Source organism: Aedes albopictus, chromosome 2 (assembly GCF_035046485.1).
Source record: "Aedes albopictus strain Foshan chromosome 2, AalbF5, whole genome shotgun sequence".
In the NCBI taxonomy this organism is placed as follows: Eukaryota; Metazoa; Arthropoda; class Insecta; order Diptera; family Culicidae; genus Aedes; species Aedes albopictus.
In genome coordinates this window covers 391,404,686-391,430,627 of record NC_085137.1, presented here as the reverse complement: position 1 = coordinate 391,430,627, position 25,942 = coordinate 391,404,686, and the positions used below count along the sequence as shown (strand labels likewise).

The following is a 25,942-nucleotide window of genomic DNA, read 5'->3' as shown; positions in this document are numbered from 1 at the left end:
TCTAGATCTAAAATTTCGATCACCACTCGTCGAACAAACGCCCATCATCATCATATCGGGCTCCCCCACCCTCACGCACCGCATTTTCAACACACCGCACACGATTCGTCGTCGATGTCTGACAGTGGTGAGGCGTGAGAATTCAGGCTACCGTCACTGTGTGAGTGTTTGCGTGCACGAACAACGCCGACGACGACGACGCGGACGCGAGCCCCAAAAAGTGGGCCAATGAGAGCGAGAGTGTGTCATACTTTTTTGTGCCACTGCTGCTGCTGCCGCTGCTGATGATGATGATGTTATTGCCGCTCTTGATTCCCCGATCTGTGTCAAATGCACCGCCGCCGCCGCGCGGCGCACACAGCAGCACGTCTGCCTGCCCAGCCGTACGGCGTCGTTGTTCGTTCGATGGTAACTCACCCGACCGACCGCGTGCGTTCTCTCTTCCCCACGCGCGCGGCGTAGGTATCTAGCGCTTGAGAGGAACTCGTGAGAAGGAGAGCCGACCGAAAGCGAAAACGACGAAAAAAGAGCCGAAGTCGTAGAAGACAGCCAGCGCCAGGCGTGCAATGGGCAAGACAACCGGAGCGCGGCCACACGAAAAACAGTCGCCGATGTTTTCGGACGGATTCTCGAAAAAGCGGATTTTATATTATTATTTTGTCAAGTAGTTGCAGTTAGTATATCGTAGCCCATGTTTGCCGTAAGTCGTAATTCTCGTCGCTGTCCGCTGATCGTACCGCAAGCAGCAGAAGAAGAACGGAACGCGCGCGTAGTCGAAGAGCAGTAGTTGCACACGCAGTCTAGCTACAGCCAGTACCGTGGGAAGAGCGCGCGCGCACCTCGTCGAACCGTGTCGTTGTTGGTGTTCTATGCCAACAGAAGTGTGTTCAAGAACTTCCCAGGAAGATTCAATACGCGCGGAGTTACGCACAAAAGCGAGTGATTCAAATGCAATTCAGTTGCGTCCCGATTTTTATTTTCGGGAGATTCGTCCAGGATTCAACCGAGCTGTTTCGAGTGTCCTCCCCAAACTCGGATTAAAGTTACCAATCGACACCCCGAGAGGAAGAAAAGTTACCAAGTGCTTCTCACAACCATCAAATACCCCAAGTGCTGGAAAACCCCCAAACTCGTTCAAAAAAAGCTTATGATGTGATAGTGAGGTTTGAAATTCTTCTGAAGAGTTTCCGATTGAATGCAAGAACCCCGCGTTGAAAACTGGTGCTAAACAGAACAGATCCTGCTCACGCAGTCGTCTCGTCCACGGATTTATCTCTACCACTTCGCAGGCAGCTGGATTACTCTGATAAGTGTGTGATATAAAAAGTGTTTCTAGAGAAAAGAAAAATGACCTAACATACTGATTTCAAACCAGGATTACAAAAAAACAACAGTTCAAAAACCAGGAAGCTCTCAAGTGTGTGGAATACTGGAAAAATGTCCCATCGATGGAGCAGTTTCTGCAAACTCAAGAATCGCCCAACGTCTACGCATACCGCCGTTACCGTGCGTGATCAACACGAATGTCCAAAGGTCCACAACGACGCTGCGATCATCGGTGTTTGACACAGGAAGATAAGTTTTCACAAGTAACAAATATCTTAATAGTAAAAAAACAAGAAGAGTAGTGTGAAAAGTAGCCTGAAGATCCGCAAAACAGATTTTCTAGTTAGAACCAACAACAACAACAGCAAAAAGCTACATCAACCGTTAAAAATAAGTGAGTTGGTGTTACAGCGAGTAAAATACGCAATAAAACACAGCAAACGAAAAGTTCAAAGTGGCACAAAGTGTAAACTGGCGGCGGCTATTTGAGTAAGGAGAGGAAAATCTGAAGAAGCGAAGAAACAACGCAAAACTAAACCCAAGTGCAAAACAACCACCAACCCCCCCGAATTCCAACACAAAAAGGATCCGGAGGGAGGCAAGAGCTACGAATTTGTGATTGTGTGTTAACTAGCGGATAAGTCGAATCTACTGTTAAGTAAGGGTGTATGGTCATTTTTAGAGGCATAAGTGGAAAATTGATAGTTTTTTTTATACTATTAAGAAATTTATATAGTGGTAGCGCCTTAACACTATAGAAAGCAACAACGCGTGGATCCCTCTGTGTGTGTGATAAGTGTAAGAAAAATAAACGCACGAAATCTTCCTGAAGAAACCCAATTGGCAAACCGAGAAACAAATAAAAAAGTAAGAATCCGTCCTCGATAGAAGTAGATCGTGTGTTTCAGTGCACAATACAAAAAAGAGCATACAAATCAAAATCTCAAAAGTTCAAACAAGAAAACAACACCGACCAACAAACAAAGTAAAACATAAAAAGTGCGAAGAAATGTTATTAGACATGGATCACCAGAATTCGGCAGTGTTTATGTCGCTGAACATGTCGCAGTACTCGATGATCAACGACTCGACCAGCCCGCCGCCGCACGGCGGAGCTGGCAACACTGCGACACAGCTCCTGTCGCTGTCCAGCCAGGGCAGCAACAGCAACAGCATGTCCGGCGGCCAGTCCATGCCACCGCCGCAGTACGGCGGCTACGGCGGCATGTCCACCGGAGTTTCGGCCTCTGCCGGCAACCTCCTCGGGGCCGTCGTCGGACACCTGAACAACAACAACAACAACAGCAGCAGCATCAACAACAACAACACCACTGCGATAAGCCTTACGTCACAATCACCAATCCCGTCGCACAACAACAACAACTCCAGCAATAGCAACAACAATCATCATCACAGCCAGTCCGGCGCCACCGGGACGTCCATGGTCGGCTCCCAGCAGCAGGGGCAGCAACAGGGCCTGCAGTCCCAGGCTTCGGCCGCCGCCGCAGCAGCCCAGGCCGCGGCCAACAGCTACTCCCTCTACAACTTCGATTCCCCTTACATGTTCTCCGCAGGTGGCTACCACGACAACATCTCCCAAACGCAGTCGAACTATCTCGCGATCCCCCCGTCAGGTACTACCGCCATTGAGCCGACCAGTCTCAATAACCTTAATGTTGTATCCGCCATCCAATGCGATCAAACTGATTTTAAATATTTCATTGAAGAACTGTGCCCGGTGTGCGGTGACAAAGTTTCAGGCTACCACTACGGACTGCTGACGTGCGAATCGTGCAAGGGCTTCTTCAAGCGCACCGTCCAGAACAAGAAGGTCTACACCTGCGTCGCCGAGCGGCAGTGCCACATCGACAAGACCCAGCGCAAGCGCTGCCCGTACTGTCGCTTCCAGAAGTGTCTCGAGGTCGGCATGAAGCTAGAAGGTGAGTGCGATGCTTATTTTCATCCTTTTACTGTTTACTGAATTTACGGGAAGGGCGGACTTTGGACTTTGATTTGGGTTTCACCAGGGTAAACAACGTTCGATGCCTATGCGTCGACGCTTTGGTATTGTATTATTAAACATAGAAGGATGAGATTTTACATTCTTGTTCTGCCACGTGAAACACTGCAATAGAACTTTTTGGAATAGAACGTAATAAATTAGAACAGTGGATACTGACTGACACCTGTGGTTAAAAACCCTTCAAACTAAAAGGTGCGTGGGCCTAGCTTTCACTATTTCAATATGTGCTGAACATCAAGATCAAGAAGTGATGTACCACCGCTCCAGTCAAACTTCTCACCTGGCAATGACTTGGTGTATCCAGATGTCTTACTGTTATCGGCGTATGGTGTAAAAGTTGAGCAAACTTGCGCGGTTGAACGAAATCTAACTGGAGCGGCCTCGTGAGGTTCTCGGGCTCGGTTTTCTGTCCTGCGACGAAGAAATGGTGACATCACTGAACGCTGAACAAGAAATCTTACGCCAGAAGTGGCAATATCCTTGGCACTTCGTTCACCACGTGATCATGCAAGTGCTCTAGCATTTCTTTTCACTTTTGATTACGTAAACGTTAATACAACGCTTCTTAAAGATAAACGATAAATTATTTCTCTCGGTCACACACTTACTTCTGAAATACCTGATCGGTACTTTTTCAACGAGATCAGAACAGCAAAACTGTTTCGGTAATCGAATGTACTGAACTTGAGCTTCAGTGCAAAAGCGTTCAAAAACGTTTAGAAACGCCCATATCTAACTGGTAATTTTTCTAGAATTGATTGATTCAGAGCAATATTTCAATCGTTTCTTCAAGAAAGGATGTTTCGGAGATTCATCAAAAAGTATTTCCAGAGATTCCATAAAGAATTTGCATTGGGGATCTTAGTAGGAGTTCATACGGAGAATTCTAATTATAATCCCGGAGTTTTCCTTCAGAAATTCCACCCGATTGCCTCTTATTAGAACTTTCCGAGGATTCCACTAGAACTGCTTAACACATTTAACATGGACCATTTACTAGAAACTTCCAAAAATAATGAGATTATACTTTACATTTTTATGAGATTTTTATGGTGTATCCTCTAGCAATTGAACCAGAAATCTCATAAAGATGCATTTTTCCTTCATTTCTTCTCTTGAAGAAGCCCCCTTTTTCTAGAAATTTATTCTTGGTTGTAACCCTTATTTGGAAGAGAGTTTTTTTCAGGGGTTTCAACAGGAGTATATTAGGCGTTCTTATAAACTTGTTTCTTTGAGCTTTTCTTCGGGGATACCTGGAGATTGCGTGAAAGAGTTTCAAAGGGTTTCATGAAGGAGCCACCCTACAATTAACTTCTGGAAGATTTCCTCTAAAGAATGTAAACAGGGACTATTTTTCAAAAACTTCGTGACCAATTTCTCGAGATTGCTCCAAAAGATTCTCCCATAAAATTCACCATCAACTACATTAAAAAAAAAAGTTTCATTGTTTGTCTCCTTTCGAAGCCTGGAGATCTATTTTCTTAGGGTCCAACAAAGAATGTTTTTCGACAAATCATCCGCGTTTCGTAATCTCACTTTTCATCTGTTCTCCAAAAAACATTGATTTCGGCAATTTGATATTCAAATTAGATGCCCCTTTTCAAGTAAATTTCATGATAGAATTTCGAGGTTTGTTCTTCTTGATCAGATAAATTTGAGAGTTAGTGAATCCCTGAGGAAAATAGAACAACTGTCATTCACTTGTTGGTAGTTTTGAGAATTCCATTAAGGCTTTAAGTCATTTTGTGTAACGGAAGTAGCTCCCATACCAAATTTGAGTACCGTAAAACGGGGTATCTTTGATAATGCGGGTAACTTTGATAGTGCGGCAGGCATTGTGTAATTCATCTTATAACTATGATTCCTTCAGCCTGTTAAGAAAAAGGTAAACGTAAATCAATTCTATATATATGAAAGTTCATCTTAGACGAATTTTCAATAAAATCTAGTTTATATACAACTTTTTGGACAAAAAATAAAAATTGTTGATATTTTTGTCATTAATCAACCCCTTCAAACAATCTGCTATACGACTTCGTTACAACTATTTTTTCAATGAAAGGACTCTTATTCTCGATAGATTCATCATAGTAGATTCCAAATCTGGCCTTGAATCTCTTAACGAAGTGTGTTTGTACGAAATGGAAGCAATTTTGTAAATTGGGATATTAGCTTCCATACATTGATAAACGCCTAAAAGTATCGCCCTTGTAATTTCATGTAGATAAATGTGCGTTGTTCAAAATTTGTTAAGAAAACATTAAAAAACTTCCCAAAAAAAGAAAACTAACCATGAACAGCATGTAATCATATGTTTATGTACCGTTAAGCATTTATTATTACAAAGATAATGATTTTTGATAGCTAAATTTATTGTGTTTTGCACTCAATACTCCATAAACTCATTTTTATATGTAGAATTTAGTAAAAAATCAATGTTTTGCTATAAAAAATCTATCTAAAATATTCCACAAGCCTTCTCTCATCATGTTAATACTCCTAAGATTTCAATCTGTGATTATTTTTTGAGATTTGATGTGTTTTTAGGGCATTATCAAAGTTACCCCAAAATGAAAATCTGATTTTCGGTTATATGAAAAACTAAAAATTATCCAAAATATTTCAGATTATCGAATCTTTTAATTGCAATTGATAACTGATACCCCAGTACTTGTTTTAGGTTTCCATGAAGACACTTATCATGAGCAGTTCTAGGATTAATCCTGAATCAGGATTTCTAACAGCATTCTTCGTTCAGCTTTCGAAACGTCTTATCGTTTTAAAAAATTCAAACATTTCTTAAACTGCCAAAAAATCTCCGTTTTGAGGAACATCTATGCCCTCCAATTCTTAAATAATTCCTGGAGAGGACTCGTGCGGACTAATTGATAGTATTTCTGATATTTTTTTCTCTTTTTACTAATGGCGAAACTAGATGTACTTTCTCATTTTTCGTTTTTTTTTTTTAATTTTTTATTGAATAACGAAGCAATTTTTTTTTTCAAATCGGTTTTCATTTACATTTAGAGCAAGGCTCAGGGTGTCAGCTGGTTTTTTTTGTTAGTTTTCCAAAAACATTTTTTTTTATTTTTTTAACATTGTTTCTGAAAAAAAAAATGAAAACATTATCCACCAGGGAAAAATCAGATGATACTTTGATCCTTCCTGTAAATGTGCATGGAAACCGAATTTTAAATTATATCGCCGTTACTTAATAAAAAAAATCCAAAAAATGATAAATCATTGATCGCATTTTTAGAATTACTTTTCGTAAAAATTTGGTATAATTTTTCTTGAAAAAAAAAAAGGTCCGAAGGACTGCCAAAGGTATTAATTGGGAAATCTTTGTGATTTTTTCTGGCGGCTAGACAATCTTGAAGATAGTATTTCTGTTAGATTGTTGTTCCTTTAAAGTGTTTTCCGTCTATTCACTTCAAAATGGAAACCCGCACAATTAATTTCCAATGCTGTCAGGGGATTGTTTTGAAGAATGTCTAACGGAATTCCTAGGAAAAAAAAACTGTCTGGAGATGGTTTCTACTGACTTAATGACAGTACTTCTGAAAATAAAAGCTTTCAGCGCCATTCTAGGGAGAATTATAGAAGTAAGAGTACTTTGGGGGAAATTATAGGCAAAATTCTAGTAAAACTTCTACAAGCATTCTGGTGGAATATTTAAAGAAAGTTTTAGCAGATTTTTGGAATATTTTTTCAGCAGAATTCTTAGTTAAATCCATGAAGAAACGTGTGGAAGTTTACTCCTCTAAACTTTTCCCGTTGGATTAGTCCCTAGACTGATGACACAAATTTCCCAAATGAAGGAGAACGTGACTCTGGATCCGACCTACTGATACCTGAGTCCCTAGACTTGTAGAATTCCTGAAATTTTCAACATTTTTTTCTTAGTTCTGCTGACTTATTTCTGGTATTTTTTTTACCTGTTGGGTACTTTTTCCACTGCGTCCTGTTTTTTGTAAACCAGTCTTTCTGGTAAAACCTATGGAAGACTTTCTGAACGAATTCCTGTTAGGAAGAAACATTGGATCTGCAAGAGACATTTTTGCGGAGCTATCTAGATTTTCCCAGCCCTCATTTTGAATGGTACAATCCGATTTCCGGGATTGTTTTCTCTCTCTTTGAAATACTGGGATGATCCCTAGTGAAATGCCCAAAAATATATCTGAAGAATTTTACAGAAAAGTTCTTTCAAGATCTCTTCCATCTTTTCAGCGTTTCTTCTTTCAGAAAGCTGAATATTTCATTAGGAATTTTGACATGAAAATACTTTCAAGATTTTCTTCCTTTATAACAATTAAATGATTCTGTTCAATATAGAAAATATCTAACTATTCCGGTACAGGGATGCCAGATATTTTTAGTAAAATCGGTGCGACTTTTTGAAAAATTTGTATCCCATACAAATGTAAACAACTGCCCAAAAACCTGCATTAGATACAAAACGCAACCTATACGAATGCTTAAAAATATGTATATCTGGCATCTCTGCAAAAACCTAAAAATAGGGGAACAATTAGGGAACTTTACCAGTCCAACTGACTGATCTGCAAACTGCAGCTATGAAATCAGCTATATTGAAAAATGCGAAATCACATAAAACATTATTCACCTATTCTTGAAAGTGAAGATGAATATTTCTGCTGCTCCTAAAGGTGTTTTTGGTACCTGCAGGATCTAGTCTATATCATACAACTTAAACGAGCAAATAACGGTTTACAATTACAATTTCTTAGGAAGTCTACAAAAAAGGCTTTACCGGACATCCACCGGACATGGTTTGAGGATTAGGTACTGTAAGGTTTTCCTCAAGGGTTCCATAGTGGATTCTTCGTGGAAAACTGAATAACTTCAAGGATTGATCTTTTAATGCACGTACAGATCCCTCCAGACATGCTCAATGGGTTTAATCTGTTTCTATTAAGACAAAACAAATACATTTCTCAGAAACTCTGCAATTTTATTAATCCGTAAATTAATAACAGAACTCTTCCAATGGTTACTTCAAGCATTACTCTAAGGATTCAACAAAGTATAATTTCCACAAATACATCACAGAGAGCTTCTCTAGGGATTCCAACAGAAATTTCATGAAAAATGCATTCAGCTACACCGCAGAGAACTCCGTCGAGAAAAAGCATTCATGTGGGAATTCAATCATAGTTTCTTTCTAAGAAATCCCGAGATTATACGAATATTTTTGAATGATATTCTTGGCCGGAATTTTTCCAGTTTCTCTTGGAATTCAGAAGAAAAATAAAAAAAAACTCTCAAGAAGCTAAGGAACTGATGGGAGAATTGACTGTATTCTGTGCAAATCGGATTTTTACGACTTCGCAGTCTTAATGAATCAAACCGGGTTGTTATCTAACCGGACGTTTCGATTGCGTAGCCGTTACATCCGATTTCCATCCAAAGTGTCCGTTTTGATTCATTAAGACTGCGTAGCCGTCCTATCCGAGAAGCCAAGAAATTGACAGGAAATCCAGCTAAGATTGCGTCAAAATTAGGATTTCACCTTGAAATTCTCTTAAAATTCATCCAGGAATGCGAGCGGATGATTAGAAGTTGCTCAAACGGTATTTCCTAGAATTACCCCGAATGTTTCGTAAGGAATAACCTCGTGAAAGTTAAGGAATTCCTTCATGATTTTACTTAGGACTTTTGTCAGAGAAACCAGAACAAGTAGCGAACATTTTTCCGAAAATGTCACTAACAAATACTTTAAAAATTCTAGTGGTTTTTTTAGATTGTGCAAAAAAAAACTTACTCTAAGAATTCCACATCAAAAATATACCTAGAGCGTTCAATAGAAATGCTGTCTGGGCATTCCGCACCCACGGATTTCACACGGCATTTATTGTATGAGTTTGCCAGAAGTTTCCCGTAGATTCCTTCAAGACTTTTTATTTGCCACGAAATTACTCCTATGATTCAAATAAATCCTAAAAGATATTCATCATTTTAATAATATGTTCAAAAGTGAACATCTCTAGGATTGTTTTCGAGAAAAAATGCCAGAAGCTGGAAAATTCAGTGAACTTTAAAGATTGGAAGTTTATGGCGATACTGGATACATTTCCTCATTTTTTGGTTTTTGATTTTTTACAAAATAACGAAGCAATATTTTCGAAATCGGTTTTCGTGCACATGCAGGGAATGGATCAAGGTATCTCTTGATTTTTTTCTTCTGGTGGATTTTTTTTCGTTTGTGCAAAAACCAATTTTAAACAAAATTTCACAAAAAAATGGTTTCTGCAAAAATGGAAAACATTCTTCACCCCAAAAATTTCAGAAGATGCCGTGATGTGCACGGAATCCAATTTTGAAATTATTGCTTCGTTTTTTAATAAAAAAAAATAAAAAACCAAAAAAATGAGGAAATGCTTCCAGTTTCGCCTTAATTCAAAATTCCGTGAAAATTAGGTTACAATATGTTTGAACAATTCTGATTGTATTCACAAAGAAATTGGTAGCAGTCCTGGACGAATTTTTGACGAAATTCCTTGGAAAACCCTTGAAGTGTTTTCCGTCAGACGACCTAAAAAAATGTCAACAGCAATACTACAGGTATTTCAATCATGCACACTCCTGCTGCTGCAGATGGCCATCTTTGGGATCGTTTTAAAAAACATTTTATGAAATTTTTTAATAAAATTTTTAGAAATGACTCCTCTGGATTCATTTTCAGAATAATTCCTAAGTGAAACAAAAGTACATTGGTGGAAGGTGTATCTTAAACATAACAGACATAATTGTGGGTGAAACTTATCGAGGTATTTCTACCAGGGAAATGTGTCAAATATATTGTGGCAAATCTCTTCAGTACCTTCCTGGCAGAAGCGAAGAAATCTCATTGAAATCCATACACTACATTTCGGGAATTTTGCTTAGTCCTTAGCCTTTGAATTGCCCTGGAAGAGTGTCTTGCAGAATCGTTTTGAGGTACACCCCGTCCTGTTTTACGTCCATCGTTGGCTAAACGAAAAAAAAATCTAACACCAAGACAAGAAAACTTGACATTTTTATATTTCAAATCATAAAAATGTCAAAGCTTTCTCATCATCTTGTTGATCAGATGTTTTTCTCGCTCAGCAAAAGATGAGCGTAAAACGAGGTTGAGGTGTAGGTTAGAAGGTTTTGAGGTAGTTCTGGAGTAAATTTTATAGAAAAATATTTTTGAAAGTAATTTTATGGATTTTTTTCCTGATAGTGCCCTTGGAGAGCCTTTGGGAAGAATTCCTGAAAAGAAGAAATGTAGGATGTCTTAGACAACTTTTAGTCAGTGTTGAAAATGTCATTTCGACATATCAAAATTCAACCACATCCAGCTCATTTTAGAAGCTCAACCTGAGAATATGGCATAGGAAACACTTGTTCGACTAGACCAGTTCTACAAGAAAGTCACGGGAAAACCGATCATTTCGAATATTTAAGATAAATGTAACGGACTATTTTCTAAAAATGCCAATGATATACAATTGGCATTTTTCGAAGGTAGTCCGTGACATTTACAGTATGCGGCAGGAAAAAATGCGAAAGTGTTTTTCAACTTCAAACCTCGTTTTCGCCCATTTGACGTTAACCAATCTATGTTTCAACGTTCCATGATCTCCAATAGGCTAGTTTTCTGAAAAGTTAATTAAAAAATTTACCATTTTGGTCACTAACTTTTACAGGGCGACACCTGAAGCTGAAGACATTGAGAATTTTCAAACCGTAGAAAAGTACACGTGTCGCTAAATTTCGTATCTGATAAAACAAACCTTTTAATTTTCTCTACAATATAATCAAATATACAGTGATAGACATTCGTTTAGCCGAGAACAAAAAAAGTGTCAGGAAACTCATACAAAAGATTTTATGATAAAACTTTTTTATCGTAGTAATAGTATATCTAGTACAGTTTTATAAAAATGTGATACATTAAACTTACATATACACTGAAACAAAACCGAGGGTAAAAACCCTTCAAATTTCATTTTTTGCCTAGACATTCGTTTAGCCGAGGTAAATGAAAAATTGGTTTTCAATAGATTTTTTGCAGAGTATATTTCGAGAATATACTCCAAGGCATTTAGTTTATGACGTGTTAGCAAGATATTTGACCGTAAAAGTTTATTTATTTGTGAAATTCAGAGAAATATTATAAAAAATGTCCCGATAAGGAGAAGCGACGATAAACAAATTTATTTAAGAAAACTGATTTCTGTAAACACTCAAACGTAAGCTAGATTAGCAGTTTTGAAAATATGGCACAGAATTATTGTCAGAAATGTTCAAATTATTGCATAAAATGTCATGAAAAAAATAAGTATATTGGTTTTTGGTTGGTTAAACTTTAAAATGGGATTGATAAAAGCTAAAATAAATAGTTCTGCATTGAAAGAAATACGTGCCCTAATGCCTGTGGAGTATACCTGTTTGATACTACCATTACTAAATGAGTTAGAAGACTGCAAAGTGAAAGAACTGCAAGAAGTGTCAGATTTTGTGTACCCTGTTTATTCAAAAGCAGATGCTCATACAAAAATGCAAGATTTGGTTAAATAATTGGCTTATTTCATTCACTCTGAAGAAATATATTATAAATGAGTCTTAGTTGTGAACCACATTCATTTTTAACATGATTTATTTGAAAAGAATGTCTAAATTATGAAACAAGTAGTTCATGCTAGAAATTTGAATACTTTCGGTGCCATTTCTCGAAATATGAGCCGTCCAATGTATATTATTTCAGCCATAATACAGTCTAGAAGATATTGGGAGCTATTAGAAGACGTAATAGTAGTAAACGCTGTGATTTATGCAAGTGAAACCATAATATTTCATCAAAACAATACTTAAATACGTGATTTTTTGATGGTTTGTGTTATTTTTTCTTTTAAAAACGTTGTTTTTCGCAAAATTTCAACCTGCTTTGGTCATCAAACTTTCATTTGATTCTTTTGAAACACTTCCGATAAAAATAACTACATCAAATCTCAATTGAGAAACATTTAAAATATTATGACATATTTATATGAGATGCATGCAAAATTAATATGGCAACACTTCCAAAAACGATCTAATTCATGATTTACAAGTCGATCTATAATGCAGATCACCATACAAAATGACTTTGTTGGATATTTTTCGAAATTTGATAGTTTTTTATAATGGAATTCTAAAAATTGTACAATTCGGCTAAACGAATGTCTAGGCAAAAAATGACATTTGAAGGGTTTTTACCCTCGTTTTTGTTTCAGTGTATATGTAAGTGTGATGTATCACATTTTTATAAAACAGTACTAGATATACTATCACTACGATAAAAAAGTTTTATCATGAAATCTTTTGTATGAGTTTCCTGACACATTTTTGAAATTTTTTTAGCCTCGGCTAAACGAATGTCTATCACTGTATGTACTTATTTCATCTAGGATGTGAAATTACATGGCTCTGGATCAGTGTGGTCTGGTTGTTCATCAAATTTAAGCTAGTTTTTTTTTACTGTTATAGTCATTTTGTTCAATGACCATTGGGCGCGCAGTTTATTGATACCCGCTTATTAGGCTTACATTATCACATGTTAAACGTCAAATATGTTCATTTTTATTTTGCAGTGCTAGAATATAGACATTGACTGATACACTGTCATGAAAAAATAGTCATATATATCCCATATTTAGCGTGTAATAGTGCCTTGAACTTTTCGCATTTTTTCCTGCCGCACCCTGTACCTTGAACATTCGAAAAAGAGCGGTTTTTATGTGACTTTCTTTTAGAACTGGTCTAGCCGCACAAGTTTTTCATATACCTATTCTCAGGTTGTGCTTCTAAAATGAGCTAATCTGAAAAATACAGCTTAAGATCAAAATCAGTTCTTTCACACATTCATCTATAGCATCCGAAAATTGTAAGATCTGAAAACTACTATTCAAGATCAAAATCAGTTCTTTCACACGCAACTTTCATCTACAACATGGCGGGACCAAACCAACACAGCTACCATGAGTCGCAAATACCTTGGAAAACGTAGAACTTGATGCTCTTGTTATCTCCTATTTTCAGATATGAATCGTAGTGCAGTGGTAATTTCACTGCTCATAAATCACAAGGTCATGAGCTCGATTCTGGCCGCAGCCATTTTTTTTAACTCTAATTTATCTGTCAGATCATTTTATGATATCCCAGATCTCCCCAGATATTAGTCTGATCTTATAATATCAATATGAGATATTATTATGTTCTTCCCCATACTAATTTTTGATCTTTTATCTCTTATGTCAAACAAACCAATAGCTAATTATGATCTTGAGTACTTCACTGGGGAATATCAAATGATGATATTGTTTTGATTTTTACTTCTACTCGTGTTAGCCGTTTTGTATGAAATATGACCGGTGGTCTTATTGTTTTGTCCGGCACAGTATGCTTATATGTTACATTAAATGTTTTGGATAGTGCACTACAAATGGCTGCTGAAGAGAATGATAAGCTATTGGTTGAACATCCTTCACGTAGATTAGGGCGGTGCTTTGAACCGAGTTTGACTTTCTATTCCGCAGAATCGTTACTAATTCTGTGGCTTAGTTGGTTAAAGCGACGGACTAGCGATACGGAGTCGTAGGTTCGAATCCCACCAAACCAAGTGGTATTTTTTTTCACAAATTTGTCTCTCAATTTGTCAATTGAACACACACCGTGTCTTTGAAATTTGAATTTTTTCGTCTATTTCAGGCATACCAGCCGACTGGTGTAGCCGGTAAAAGGCAATAAATTTATCTATCAATAGATATCTACTAGAAACTTGATGTTTTTTCGGCTTTCAGTCACAGAAAAAGCGTTGATTGTTTCAAATCATTGCCTACGTTTCGATCCTGTGGTTGAGATCTTCATCAGGGCTCCCAACCACAGGATCGAAACGTAGGCAATGATTTGAAACAATCAACGCTTTTTCTGTGACTGAAAGCCGAAAAAACACCAAGTTTCCGTAAAACCCAGTCAGTCCCTGTATGATATCTACTAGAATTTTTAGAAATCCTTAGTGAGTAAGTGCTGGTGACCTCCTACTTAAGGCAACAATGGAGCCTGCTATGCTTGAACGCGGGTCTATGTGGGGATCGAGTTGGATCAACCGCATCTGCGTAGGTTCATGTGGATGTTGATCGTACGGAAGGATAATAGCAATACAGAACTTAGTTTGTGTTTTTTTTTTCCATTGTTTCTGATATTAAGAAAGCAAAACAGGGAGTGAATCGAAGACACGTATACAAATCTGTAGCGGTAATCAATAGACCACAAATTCCTTATTCGTTAATTTCACAACTACAAGAGAAACTACGAAAGTTCCCCCTTTTCAATCCTTTTTGATTAGTAGAAATTTTTATCTGAGAAATTCAAATCCATTCAATACTTATAACAGAAAAAGATTGACAGAAATGAATCAACACACTTACCATATAACCTACTTACTAAATTCCCGTGACATTTCGGCTCAATCTACATAATCCACACCTATGGTACGATCGGTATGGTAGCCTTTAACCTGGCACCACCTCACAACACAAACCGGCGATGATGAAGTAAGAGCGATTGAATAAGGCTCGTCTATCGCCGTAATCTCCTCTCCGGCTTTGTTCGGTGTTAAGCCAGCACACAGACAACAGCAAAAACCTGCACCGTCGTTAAAGGCTCTACAGCTACACATATTCGGTTTCGGGGATCAGCCAACCTAGCAGTGAATGGATTGCCAAAATGCGGGAATGAAACCCTGACAAAGTGACTAACTAGCACTGACTAGCCGTTAAAATTTTCAGTGGAACGCAGTCGACTGCACCACAGAAAGATGAAAGATGAAAGACGACGTGGCGACGGTGACTTTTGGACGAAAACATTTTTGGCAAGGCAATCTATCTTGTCGTTGGTGCCGCTGCCCCGGCTGACTGCCACCTCACCACGCTAACTGACTGGAGTCTCTCTAGCTTAGTCAGGACCTTTCTCTTTGCGCGCAACTCTCGAAGACAGGCAGGCACGGCGGCGCACGCATACCGGGGCCGAAATTTGGCTAAAACGTCGTCAGCTGGTTGCGGTGCGGATGTAGGACTGTCCTCAAGTGTTGAGGAATTCGCGGCGTTGTTGGTTGTCGTCGTAGTCTTCGTCGAGTTTTAGGACGGAATTTTGAAAGTAAAGTGCACATATGGTGCCGTCGTTGCCGCCGGACAAAGTTCCAGGAATTTTCCGATTTTGTGCGGATGTGGGGGAAATGCTTTTTTTAATTATTAATTTTTTTTTCTTATATTTTTTTACAAACCTATCCTCCTCGGGAGCGAAACAGAGAAAGGTGATCAAACGTCAGATAGCCTTATATCAAATTGTTGAGCTCGTTCCATGTTGATTTTCGTTCTACCTATTGCATTTGGTTGCTTCAAGAAAAAAAAGTAGATAATGTTAGGGTGGCTCAAGCTAGTATGGATAAACCACATGTCAAAAAGTTCGATGGGCCCCCTTCTCATTTCATTCTATAAGACGTCACGATGCTCTGGTCAAATTTTCAGCTCAATCCGTTAACATTTGGGCGGTGCTAAACTCATTTGAAGTTTGCATGGGAGTTTATATGGGAAAACATCGTTTTTTGCATTTTTCTCTTGAGGGGTTCTATTGTTTCTTAAACCATGTTATCAATCCTATAGAAATATAGCCTAGGATATGCCGAAAAACTTTGTCGAAGACCGCAACACGATCAGACGCTTGCGAAAAAAGCTATGGCCTAGACAGTACGTTCCCATTCAACGAGATTTTATTGCTAATGTTATTCCTTAAATGATAAGCACCACCAGATGGTCTGCATGCAATATCTTTTCTTACAAGCTTCGGATAACTTTGCGGTCTTCTACAAAGCTTTTCAGCAGGGGCCGGGTCACAACGTCCGAGGCCATACAGTCCCGGACATTAAGTCGCGTTTTTTTTGCGAAATAGCGTCCAAAAATTTGGATGCGTCATAATATCCTATGTGCCTTCTTTCCTTGGACTTCGTGGCGTATCTGCAAGTTCGGACGTTATGCCCCGGAAAAATGCGCCATAAAGTCCTGGGACTTTATGGCCTCGGACGTTATGATACTGCGCCTTTCAGCACATGTAAAACTATAATTCTATAAAATCGGTTATGCGATTTAAGTAAAAATAGTGCCCCTCACAAGAAAAATGCAAAAAATGATGTTTTCCCATATAAACTCCCATACAAACTTAAAATGAGTTTAGCACCGCCCAAATATTAACGGATTTAGCTGAAAATTTGACCAGAGCATTGTGGCGTATTATAGAACGAAATGAGAAGGGGGCCCATCGAGGAGATACAGATATCTGTACCTCATTGCCGTGCGTGTGTTTTCCGTCATCGTCGTAGTCGTCGTTCGTTGTCTCGGTTTTCGTTCCGCGAAATTGAATAGCGTGTCACCGTCGAAAGGGTAGTTTCCGTCGCGATTCGCGTACCGCAGTGCCTTCCGGAGCGGGTTCCGTTATCCGTGCGGGATGGGGCCGCCGATTTTGGGGCGATTTTCGGTGTGCAGAAGTGCAGAAGAATTACCAGAGTTCTGGCAACGCTGGCAATGCCACCTGCTGCGGTTTTATCGTGTCGGGAATTAATGCGAGAAAAAGTGTGTGAATTATAAAATAATTATTAGTTTGGCCGCCGGAGGAGTGTAAAGTTCTACGAAAATTGAAATTGAAATGTTTAGGATCGGAGGTGGGAGCCCTTGGAGGGCGATTAATTACGATTTTATTCTGGAAATCAGCGGCCATTACAGCGGATCAGCGGCGAAAATTTTCTTGTCAGTGGTAGTAGTGTCAACTCGGTTGGGCAACGGTGGAGTGTGTACTACTAATACACAACAGTAGCAGTGAGTGTGAGAGGGTGAACAAGTGCGGTGTACGAATCATGTTGGGAAAGTGAGCGCCGTGTTGTGGGTTTGAAAAATAAAGAAAAAGAATTTTTTGGAAAGTCCGAAAAGTGCACCGTTATCGAGTGAAGAGCAGTCGGGGAAGCAGTGGGCTGTATGGATATGCTGTCGAAACAGGAGCGACGGCATTTCCATAGCATAATTCTCCCCCACAACGGATGGCTTGGCTGATGGGGTGGGCAGGTGGAGCGCTGTTGGAACGGTAAGAGAAAGCGACGCTGGTAGAAGGTAAGAGTGCAGTGAGCCGGAGTGAGACGTTAGAACCACACTCCGTGGGTCTGGCGGCAGAGGGTAAGCACCAGCCATGACGACTCATTCACACAAACAAGCGCAACTTCATTAGTGAAACGGTAAGTACGCCACTACAAGGGGATTGAAAATTGCCGAACCGAGAAGCGTGAGTATGTTTGGATGGAGCGAGGTAGGAGGCGTGTGTGGGTATGATGGGAACGGACGTCGATTACTCTTAAAACAATGCGGGGTGCACGAAGTTCTACTGGCAACATTTCTCTTGCTCTCTGTTTTCTGCTATCTGTTGCAGCGCTTAGGTTGATGAATCGCGCAGCTACAACTAGATCATGCGGTGTACGGTGGGGGGTTGGTGGGAGAGAGGCTTGAGGGAACGGATAAAGAATGAGTGAGTAATAGTGATGCAGTGAATATTTTTCACTTAGGGGTAAAGTGGAGTATGGCTATGCGCGGCATTTCGGGAATACCACCACTGGTGTTTATCGAGGACGTTTTACTAGGTCGTAATATTTCTTTTTTTCTCAATACAGGGGGAGAGTAGACAAGTCGGAATGGAACTTTTATAGTGGGGGATAGTCGATAGTTAAGCAAGGAACCATGGGGAAGAGGAGGGGAAAAAGTCAAGTCTGGTGAAGATATGTGTGAGATCAAGAGTGGAGAATGGAAGAACTAATACAATTCAGTAACAGCTTGTTAGTACCAATACAAGCAGGGCGTCGGATGCTCTGAGAGACAATCATGGGGTCTTTGCGAGATGCTAAGTTACGGACGATGCAATCTTACTAGAGACTTGATTGGCGCACTGACAGTGCTGCCAATCACTAAGATTTGGGAATATTTAAAATAAACTAAACTAAAATTACTAAAAGTTTGGCAATCGGATACATACCCAAATGATGTCTTGAAAATGAAATGATAAGGAGAATTTGCTTCACTGTGAACAACAGAAATAATGAGGACACCACGTAAGTTAGACTTAGTTGTTATACGAAGACCTCTCTTGGTAAGTACAAATGCAGATGTGGTATAATCGGCAACCCTGTTTTATTACTTAAAAAAAAAAGTAAAAAAAGCGCGAATCTGGAAATAACGCGCAAAAATCAAGGCGTAAAATTCTCATAACCTGTCGATCGTCTGTCAAGAACGGCTGTCAAAAGTGGTGTTGAGATAAAAAGGTGATAAAACGAGTGAAAAGTGGCAAATCCTAGCTCAAAAAAAAGTGCAACAAATAGTGAAGTGAGTGAAACTGTCTACTGGAAAAATGGAGCTTCAAGACGTGCGGATAAAAACAGTGGAAGTACCAGGTGATGGTAACTGCTTGTTCTACGCGGTGGTTCAGCAGTTGTCAGGGAGGAAGTGTTTCGATTCGCAATTCTTCAACGAAGCTATGAGGCTGCGAAGAAGAACGGTGGATTACCTGATGTCGCACAAGACAGAGATGAGGGACGTAATACTAGCCGAGATCATCACCTCGTCAAATGTAACCACGTCCAATCTCTCAGACACGCAACTGGACGAGAAAATCGACCAACATCTACGAAATCTGGCAAAATGCGGAACATGGGCTGGCGGAGAAGCACTAATGGCGATAAAAGAGATTGTTGGTGCTAACATCAGGATTTACAATCCACACTACCAACCGTTGGAATTGGTTCACGGTAATGGGAGGTGTAAAACCATTGAAATATATTTCAACGGAATCAACCACTACGATAGCGTAGAATTAGGACCAGGAGGAGGACAGACGGTACAGGGAAATGAAGATAGGGGGAAGGCAAGAAATGGAAGCGCAGACCTAGGAGTAGAATCGAGAAGCAAGGCACAACTGAAGGACGAATTGAAGCGCAGTGAACAAGGAAGAGTAGAGATGGAAATAGTGGGTGGTGATAGAGCGCAAATGAGTAAAGTAAGGAAAAATGTGGTACAAGAAAGCGGAGATCTAATATTGGAGATGAGAAATAAGGACCAGTTGAGTGTAGAGAGAGACAATATTGAGCAAGGAAGCGGGGACCTAGAAGTAGTGAGAGGAGTTAAGGAACAAATGAACGTAGAGATGAGGAAGGTTGTACAAGGAGGAGTAGCCCTGGGATTGGAGAAGGGAAAACAAGAACAGCTGCTCGCGGAGAACGATAATACTGAACAGGGAACCATGGAGCTAGAAGAAGTTAGAGAAAATCAGACGCAATTGAACGAAGAGAGAAGCACTGATGAACAAGGAAGCAGGGAACTAGGAATAAGGGGAGAAAAGGAGACACAACTTGGCGAGGGGAGAGAAAATGTCACACAAGGGTTAGTGGAAGTAGGGGAAGGAAAGAAGACACAGATGAACAAAAAAATGGGAAGTATAAAAAGAGGAATCATGGGATTACGAATGATAGAAGAAAGGAAGGATCGAAAGAACGAAGAGCGGGAAGAGTCTGAGAAAGAAAGCAAAGAGTGCAGAGTAGGAAGGAGAAATAAGGACCATGTTAATGAAAAGAGCAAAAATATCGAACAAGGAAGCGAAGAACAACTAGTGACTAAGGAAAAGGAGGTACAATGGACCAGACATAGGGAAAATGTTGATCAAGAAAGACATAAAGCAATGGAGTCAATGCACAATAATATGAACAAGGAAGTATACAAGAAACAACCTGGTAATATTCATGCAAATCAAGAGGTAGTTGAACGAAATCAAGAAAAGGAGAATCGCGTTAAAACGATAGACAGGGGAACAAACAAGGAACAACAAGCTAAAGACAGGAGAGATGAGGTACAGGCGAATGAGGTGAAGGGATATGGGGAAATAAGAAACATTGAGAAGCAAGCAGATAATACCCTAATAAACATACTGGATCAGGAATGCAGTGAAACAGAGGAGTTAACATACAGAGAAGTGGAACCGGAATTTGAAAAAATGCAAATCATAGAAAATGAAGCAATCAATATCATTAATAAGACAAAATGGGTGAGTGCAGGAAAGCTTCGACTGAAAATAAAAGTAATAGTAGAGGGTGAAGAAAGCTATTTGTGGTCGGTTAGTCACCAATTAAGCGGGATATCTCCAGAGCTAGAAATCTTCAAGGAATTACCGAAAGCGTTACTAGAAGATATTTGGAAATATGCAGAGAAAGCAGTTAGAGAAAATTTAAAAAAACCAGGGAAAGCACTATGGCAATTTATAGCAGATTTTTGGAAGAAAGAGGTAATAGTTTTTAATGAAGAAAGGAGCGTGGACAAATACAAACCAACAGGAACAGGAGAAAATATTGTAATAGGGAAAATACAACTGTTTTGCAGCATAAGAAGGAATAAGCAACAGATAGATAGCGTGGAAATTGTTACATCAAAAGGGAAAATTAAAGAACGAATTGAAAATTGTGAGAATCTTCAGAAAACTCCAAGGCAGGATAATTTTAAGGAAGGAGAAGGACGAAGTTATAAGGAGGAAATATATATTGGATCATTAAATGTAAGAGGATGTTGCCAAAACAGGAAGAGAACAGAAATTGATGAAGAACTTCATCTAGCTAATATAGACATAGCAGTACTACAAGAAGCGAATGTTCAAGGAAGTAGAGTTAGTACTCCGCACTATGATTGGATTATGTCAGATAGGAGGAACACAAATAACATGCGAGGATTAGCAATTCTAACAAGAAAAGACGGTAAAGTAGGAATAAGAGAAGTAAGAGATATTGATAAGAATATTATGTCAGCTATTATGGAACACAAAGAACAAGCTGAAGACTGGTTAATAGTAAACGTACATGCACCAAACACAAATGCAAGTTCATTTTATGCACAGTTAGGATCAGTTGTAAATGGACATCCTAGGAAGAACAGAACCATTATTTTGGGTGACTTCAATTCACAAATAGGTAAAGAGGATTCAGATGAAGAAGACATTTTAAGATTAGGAAAATACATAGGACACACATACACTAATGAAAATGGGGAATACATGAAAAACTTTTTGAGGTTACACAAAATGAACGTTATTTCAATGAGATTTGATGAGTCACTACTAGTCACATGGTCTAACGGAAATAGAGAATCTCAAATCGATCATGTAGTCATAGCACAAGAATCAGTGATAAAGACAAAATTTGTTAGAGCAGCATGGACAGCAATTCAGAATGATCACAAATTAATTAAAATAGGAATATATACAGAACAAAAACAAGAAGTTAAAAAACAGAAGCTGGCAAGAAAAATATTAGAACCAAACGCCCTACAGTACGAGGAAAGGAACAAAACGTATGCAGAAGAGCTAAGAAAACACAAGACAATAGAAATATCCAATTTAGATACCACTGAAGCATATGCAAAATTCACAAAAAAAGTTATCACAAGTGCGAGAAAAGTACTACAGGAAACAAAAACGCCATTAACACCGAATAGGAAAAGAGCTTTGACGAATCTTATGAATGCTAGGAAACAGATGAGATTAGCTAAAGAAAGAGGAATAGGAACAGAATGGTACCGACAAAATATAAATATAAGAAGACAGGAATATGCAATCAAAGTAAAAGAGCACAATGAAAAAGAAGTTTTCAAATTTTATAATGAACTACAGGACTATGAGGTAGGGGAAAGAATAAAAAGATCATATAGATTCTTAAAAAAATTCATGAAGAGCAAAACGCCGAAGAAGCCAAATATTCCGATGAGAAAATGGGTTGAGGAATTGAAATTATCCGAAGGAGTTCCAACTGACATCGAAATTGATAAAGAAAGCATAACAGAAGGGCCAAGTAGAGATGAAATAAAAGATATAATTAAAGGATTAGCAAATGGAAAAGCAGCAGGTCAGGATGGAATAAGAAACGAGTTCATCAAGTATGCAAATGAAGAAACATTAGAGGAATTGTATAGCATAATCCGGAAGGTATGGGAAACCAATAATATTCCTGAACAATGGAAGCAATCGATCCAAATACCAATACCAAAGTGTAGAAACCCAAAAGAGACAAATGATTATAGGAGAATAAGTTTATGTAACTTAGGATATAAAGTATACGCTAAATGGCTTTTACAGAGACTTAGGGAATATGCGGGAGATCCAGGCTATCACCAAGCAGCATTCACTAAAGATAGATCAACAGACGACCAAATATTTTTCGCTAGGAGATGTCTAGAGGAGAGGTGGAACGGTGGCAAAACGTCAATAGTAGCATCAATAGACTTAAGAAAAGCATTCGACAATGTAAATTTAACATCAGTTCCTAAAGTTCTTAAAAAATTGTCAGTTCCAAGTCATGTTATAAATAGAATAATGCAAGCACTTCATGCAGAAAAAACGTGTATATTATGGGAAGGAATTCGTACAGAGGAAAAGATAAAAACAAAGGGGATTAAACAAGGATGTCCATTGTCACCATATATATTCACATTAGTCATGCAAGATGTATTGAGGGAAGTAAAGCGAAAGTATCCAAGAGTAAATCTATTAGAGCCGAATAATAATAAATTACCAGTAATCTTAGTATTTGCAGATGACATTCTAATAATAGCAGAAACGTTAGCAGAGATAGAAGATATTGTAAGAATACTGAAAATAGAATTGGATAGAATAGGATTGGAAATAAATAATAATAAAAGCCAAATCATGATCAGAGAACCAATGTCAGATAGGAATATCCCAAAAGTTGTTAAATTAAACGGAGAAGAATATGACGTCGTAGATCATATGAAATACTTGGGTGCATATTTATCTGATACGTTGAATAGACCACAGACAACAAGAAATAGGTGTAAATTAGCAATAGGGAGTAGCAAAACAATGATTGAATTTTTGAGAAGATACAAGCCGACATGGAGCCTAGCAAAATTAATGTATAAGACAGTTATCTCTCCAGCAATCACTTACGGTATGAAAACAGCTACATTAGTAAAACGAAATAGGAAATCAGTAACCAGGCACGAAATGCAAATATTGAAGGAAATGGTCAAGTATTGCAGGGAAAAACCAAAAGGAAGATTAACGGTATCAAAACTATTAAATGGAAAAACAGCAGTTAAAAAGATAAGTGTAATGAGGATAAGTTATTGGGGTCACATACAGAGAAGGCCAGATGGGCACCCATTAAAAATAGCAGAAAAAATGAGTTGCAAAAAGAAAAAAATAGGAAGACCAGCTAAAACATGGAAGAATGCAGTTAGGGAAGACAAAGATAGACTACCAAATGTTACAGAAGAAGATTGGAATAAAATTGTGAAAGATAAACTGAAGCTAAAAAAACAAGCGGAGGAGATATATAGAACACCAGGAAGCGAGGAAGAATCAGAATCAGGCGTAGAAGATTAATAAGATTTGGGAAAATTTGGCGAAATGCGGAAATGTCGAAGGAGTACGGGATTGGGATGGTGGGTTGGGTTTTTGTATGGTGGGATAGGGGTTCCTCTGTTGATACGGGGGGGGGGGAGCTGTTGGGGTGTAGGGGGGAGGGTTTTGAGGTGCAAGAGGGAAAGGGGCAGAGGTATGAGGGAGGGAGGGGGGTTGATGGTTGGGGTGTGGGGGGATTGGAGGGTGGCTGAGGTGCGGGTGACGAGGGTGTTGTTAATTGTGGGGTGGGTTGGGACTGTTTGAGCGGAACCTTGGACCAAGGTGTTGTAGACGAGGCAAGAAATGGATAATGTAACAGCATGGTGTTCAAGGGAATTGCTCGGGCAGCGTCGGATTAGGAAGGGGATCATATTACCATGAACTGGAAACGTGGAAGAAGATGAGGTAAGGTATTATTATATTATAGTGTATAAACCAAAAACGAAAAAAAAACAACAACAATAGAATGACTCACATACACTATGACAAATCCACATCAAATATCAAATTTTCCTTTTCATGTTAATCTCAGGTTCCTATCCATTGGCAACGTCGTGCAGTAATTGCCCAACAAACACAACGCTCAATATGTGCAACACCGTCTGATACGGCACGCCTACTCCAAAAGCATTAATGGACAGAAGACAGGATACGTTTGAACCCGATCTGACAATCATATTAAGGCCCCAAGTAAACCCACCAGGAATTCGTGATTCACGACATACACAATGCAGGATAGGTGTATACGCCGAAAACAAAATAAAAATGTGTATTATATTCTAGAAAAATAAATATAATATAACCAAAAGAACTAAACATATCCTTATACACATATTAACCATAATTAAATAAAAAACTAAAAAAAAAACGTGCATTTTATTTTACATACATTAAGTGTTCTGTCCTGTTATTATAATAACTAGAAATCAACAGTATATCTACTCACAGGATGTCTCTCTCCCTATTTCTCTCTACTCTAAACTTATAGGAAATTACGAAACAATGGAGACAGAAAATGAAAAGAACATAGCAGAAACAAACGAAAGGATAGGAAAAATGGACAAACGGAAGGATGACAGAATACCGGCTATGGATTACGCGGAAAAATGGTGAGATCGAAACAATTACTACTACAAACAAATAAATAAACGCAATGAACTAAATACGCGCCAGGTTTAAAGGATGTGGCTTTAAACCAGGAAGTTTGTGTGTATTACGATTATCCAACTGATAACAGTAATACAGACATGCGGGGCTTATTGTAAGTGAAAGTGGCTTCTGAATGGACGTGTCTCTCCAGCCATTCTGAAATGGGTCACTGGAACTGCAATAGAGCTATCATCCTCTAACTCCCGGACTTAAGCTGCTTGCAAATAGCAACAAAATCGGCATTGCAGACAACTTACTTCCATAATACCACTGCCGGACAGTGGGGGTTAGAAGGAATACACACACACACACACAAATGAGAAGGGGGCCCATCGAACTTTTTGACATGTGGTATTTTGAGTCACGCTAGTGTATGCAGGCAATTTTACACGAATTTATATTTTGTATTTTAACGTAAATACTGGTTCAATTTGTCTAAACAATTTCTAGAAAATTACCTCTGAAATTCGTTTGTTTGGTTTGCAAAAAACTTATTCGGATTTTTTTTCGAGATATTTTGATAAAATTTTGAAGCGATTGCTCGTGCATTTTCCAAAACAGATAGGTACCCCGGGGCAAGTGAGAATCCGGGGCAAGTGAGACCTACAGCTATTATTTTTATTATTATCTATTTTTAAGGCAAACGTTCTTCGTGGAAAACATAGGTACCACACCAACAGATACTTTGAATACAAAAAGCCCATATATGTTATTGTTGTTCATATATAATTTTCAATTCACTAAGTGAGATTAACGTACTCTACTACATTCGCCGTTTAAAAAAAGAATTTCAAATAAAGTCCAACTTTTCCAGTTTCAGGATAATATTTGAAGTGCTTGCAAATTATTTCAAGCGAAAAAGAGGTAACTTATTTTCATTTACCACCTTAAGTTAACTGCTCTCACTTACCCCAGTGCATTTCAGCATCTGGG

The 25,942-nt window shown here is 38.7% G+C and overlaps 1 protein-coding gene and 1 long non-coding RNA gene across 3 annotated transcripts in view; both read left to right on the top strand.

Moving 5' to 3' along the window:
- The window catches only part of LOC109404941 (nuclear hormone receptor FTZ-F1), a 560,226-nt gene that overhangs the window by 311,545 nt on the left and 222,739 nt on the right, over positions 1–25,942 (top strand). Inside the window, exons 2-3 of one of the 2 annotated variants that reach the window (XM_029879077.2) lie at positions 2,901–2,960; positions 3,054–3,266. In XM_029879077.2, the coding sequence (XP_029734937.1) occupies positions 2,901–2,960; positions 3,054–3,266 (273 nt within the window). Of the gene's footprint in view, positions 1–2,900; positions 3,267–25,942 lie in introns of both variants that reach the window. The other variant, XM_062853208.1, reaches the window with a different exon arrangement.
- LOC134288407 (uncharacterized) lies at positions 6,620–11,684 on the top strand. The gene is made up of 2 exons (XR_009997944.1): positions 6,620–8,943; positions 8,995–11,684. It is a non-coding gene; the product is annotated as an uncharacterized LOC134288407 (long non-coding RNA).